The sequence below is a fragment of the Limulus polyphemus genome, unplaced genomic scaffold (assembly GCF_000517525.1).
Source record: "Limulus polyphemus unplaced genomic scaffold, Limulus_polyphemus-2.1.2 Scaffold2746, whole genome shotgun sequence".
NCBI classification, from domain to species: domain Eukaryota; kingdom Metazoa; phylum Arthropoda; class Merostomata; order Xiphosura; family Limulidae; genus Limulus; species Limulus polyphemus.
Genome location: NW_013668356.1, coordinates 45,748 through 49,117, shown reverse-complemented (window position 1 = coordinate 49,117; position 3,370 = coordinate 45,748). Strand labels below are relative to the sequence as shown.

The window sequence follows — 3,370 nt, the reverse complement described above, 5'->3', positions numbered from 1 at the left end:
TCAAACTTGTTATTACTATATATAACTGTTGTTATTACTATACATAACTGTTAGACTTGTTATTACTAGATATAACTGTTAAACTTGTTATTACTATATATAACTGTTAAACTTGTGGATACTACTATATATAACTGTTAAACCTAACAAGTTTAACAGTTATATATATAGTAATAACAAGTTTAACAGTTATATATATAGTAGTATCCACTAGTTTAACAGTTATATATAGTAATAACTAGTTTAACAGTTATATATAGTAGTATCCACTAGTTTAACAGTTATATATAGTAGTAGCTACAAGTTTAACAGTTATATATAGCAGTATCCACAAGTCTAACAGTTATATATATAGCAGTATCCACAAGTCTAACAGTTTTATATATATAGCAGTATCCACAAGTCTAACACTTATATATAGTAATATCCACTAGTTTAACACTTATATATAGTAATATCCAGTAGTTTAACAGTTATATATAGTAGTAGCTACAAGTTTAACAGTTATATATAGTAGTATCCACAAGTCTAACAGTTATATATAGTAGTATCCACAAGTCTAACAGTTATATATAGTAATCCACAAGTCTAACAGTTATATATAGTAATAACAAGTCTAACAGTTATATATAGTAATAACTAGTTTAACAGTTATATATAGTAGTATCCACAAGTCTAACAGTTATATATAGTAATAACACGTTTAACAGTTATATATATAGTAATAACAATAGTAATAACAAGTTTAACAGTTATATATATAGTAGTATCCACTAGTTTAACAGTTATATATAGTAGTTCTACCTTCTTATGGGTTTGGGTTGAACTGGTCTGTACCTAGTAAAATCCTGTCGCCTAGTTATTCCATCCACCTAGGGGTATCGAATAGAACTGGTCTTTACCTAACAAAACCCTGTCACTTAGGTATTCTTCCCAATTAGGGGATTGAGTAGAACTGGCCTTTACCTAGTAAAAACTTGTCACTCACTGAGCGATACAATTACATGGTGAAATCACGTGTCATAACACAGCATTATAAAGTTTAACATTATTACAACTGCGTCTCCAGACCTTAAGTTTATCATTAATTAACCACCATACATATTACCAACCTTTAAACTAAAATTGTTTTACATAATGTGGACAACCATTAATCTATAATTTGTCTATCCTAAATTGAGACTGATGTATTGGATATTTACTTTCAGTTTGTAATATCTTTTATTTTTGCCCTTTTGTTTACTAATTACAATCTTTTGATTGTACTCTATAGTTTCCTTATGATTTATATGTGTTAACTCTATATAATATTCATTCCTTGATGTTTCATAAGTTTCACTGTTCTCCAATATCATTAAAACTACTTGTCTTAGTCATTGACAATAAGTTTTTTGGGGTCATGAGCAGTAAAGTTTATTTTCTGGTCATGAACAGTAATGTTTTGTGTTTTTGTCATGTGAAGTAGAGATTTATATTTCAGACCACGAACAGTAAAGATTTCTATTCTGTCGTTGAACAGTAAAGGTTTGTATGTTTTAGCTATTCATAGCTTGATGCTCCGAAAATTTAACGATGTACTTCTGGCATCCTATCTATAAAATTTGTCTTCGTTTTTTAGCAGCGTGTACATATGTTTTTCCATACATTCTCTAAAAGTTTGAAGCTATAAAATGCGAATTACAGATTCCGTCCAACAGAAGTTTATACGAGGGCCCGAAGACAAGACCGTCATTCTAGGAGAAGACGTGCTTCTACCGTGTCGAGTTGAGAATAAAGTTGGAATGTTACAGTGGACACGAGAAGGGTTCGGGCTCGGTTCGGATCGGGAACTGATAGGATTTCCTCGATATACTATGGTTGGAAATGATGAGGAAGGCTAGTAACAAAAAAATCATATTACTGTTTTGTTTACGTAAAGATCTGTTAAATGTATACAAACATGAATAACTGAGCTTTGTATGTATGATACACTTTTTATGTTTTTAATAACATCATATCTGAGGTTTGTGTCAAATCAAGACTGAGGATGTATTACTAAGTAAGTTGATAAAACTGCTTATTAGACTTATAAAAACTAAATCTATAAATCAACAAATATTCGACCCCACAAATGTTATACAAATATGTAAAAAAACATTACGGTGATGTTTAGAAAGTCATTATTTGCACCATGAACAAACTGTAAAAATTAAATCACCTTGAATACTCCTTCTCCAGCATATTGCAATGTAGCGTAGGAGAACAAGAAATTAATATATATATATTTATTATACATAAAACCTCTTCATTTTGAATGTAATACTTACGTTGGAGAGTTCTTTCTTTAGTCTCTGAAGGCCGAGTTAGATTTTTAACACAAACATTATGTTTTTTTAAGAGTTTTCCCTGTAGATTTTAAATGTTCACTTAAATGCTCAACACACACATTTACTTTCATAGTGGTTCTCCCTGCAAAGTGTGAATTTAACAGTTATATTTTTAACACTCACGTTGTATCTTTCAGGAGACTTCTCTCTGCAAATTATTAACGCTCAGCTAGATGACGATGCCGAGTTTCAGTGTCAGGTCGGAGCCGCCGAGGGCGTCAAAGGGATTAGATCCAAAACTGCAATGATAACAGTAACAGGTGGGCGTCAGTTTTTCTCTAATCAATAAAGCTGAATTACTGTATTTTAATCGTGAAATTATTACAATGCCACAGAATGAACAAGGGCTGTATGAATAAAGTTGAAAAGAAACCTCGATAATAATTCAAATTTATTGCTCGATTTGTTTATATATTTTGATATTTATAATGTTAATTTGAAAACGAGCTAGATGCACTTTAGAATACATTACTTACCTCTCTTGAGTTTTCTTACAAAAGTTTTAAATGTTCTTTATTATAGCTCTGCTCTAACGTGCGACAGCACAACTTATCGATCACAATTCAGTGAGAGAACAATAATTATGTCATTACTAAAACATGAACACTAATAAAGAAGGTGAGATGTTTTGTAACGAGTCGCTTTAGAGAAGTGATGATAAAATACAAACCAGTTCTTATCCATAACAAACAGAACGTTTTACAGTTTCACATTATGACTACACATCAACTCTACCTCAATAACAGGATATATAAGAAACAAATCCCGCTAATAATTACTGGTTGGCTAGAATTTTTTAATATATGGCTTATGATGATTGAATGGATAACGTAAACACATAAACATCTTGCATGAATCCACAAGTCTAACAGTTATATATAGTAGTAGCTACAAGTTTAACAGTTATAAATAGTAGTATCTACAAGTCTAACAGTTATATATAGTAGTATCCACAAATCTAACAGTTATATATAAGCTGAGAGACAACGTTTTACTAGTAAAAA

The 3,370-nt window shown here is 30.6% G+C and overlaps 1 protein-coding gene across 1 annotated transcript in view; it reads left to right on the top strand.

Moving 5' to 3' along the window:
* The window catches only part of LOC106467806 (irregular chiasm C-roughest protein-like), a 73,189-nt gene that overhangs the window by 32,336 nt on the left and 37,483 nt on the right, over positions 1-3,370 (top strand). The window contains exons 2-3 of the mRNA XM_022396002.1: positions 1,684-1,875; positions 2,504-2,626. Coding sequence (XP_022251710.1) covers positions 1,684-1,875; positions 2,504-2,626 — 315 coding nt within the window. The remainder of the gene's footprint in view (positions 1-1,683; positions 1,876-2,503; positions 2,627-3,370) is intronic.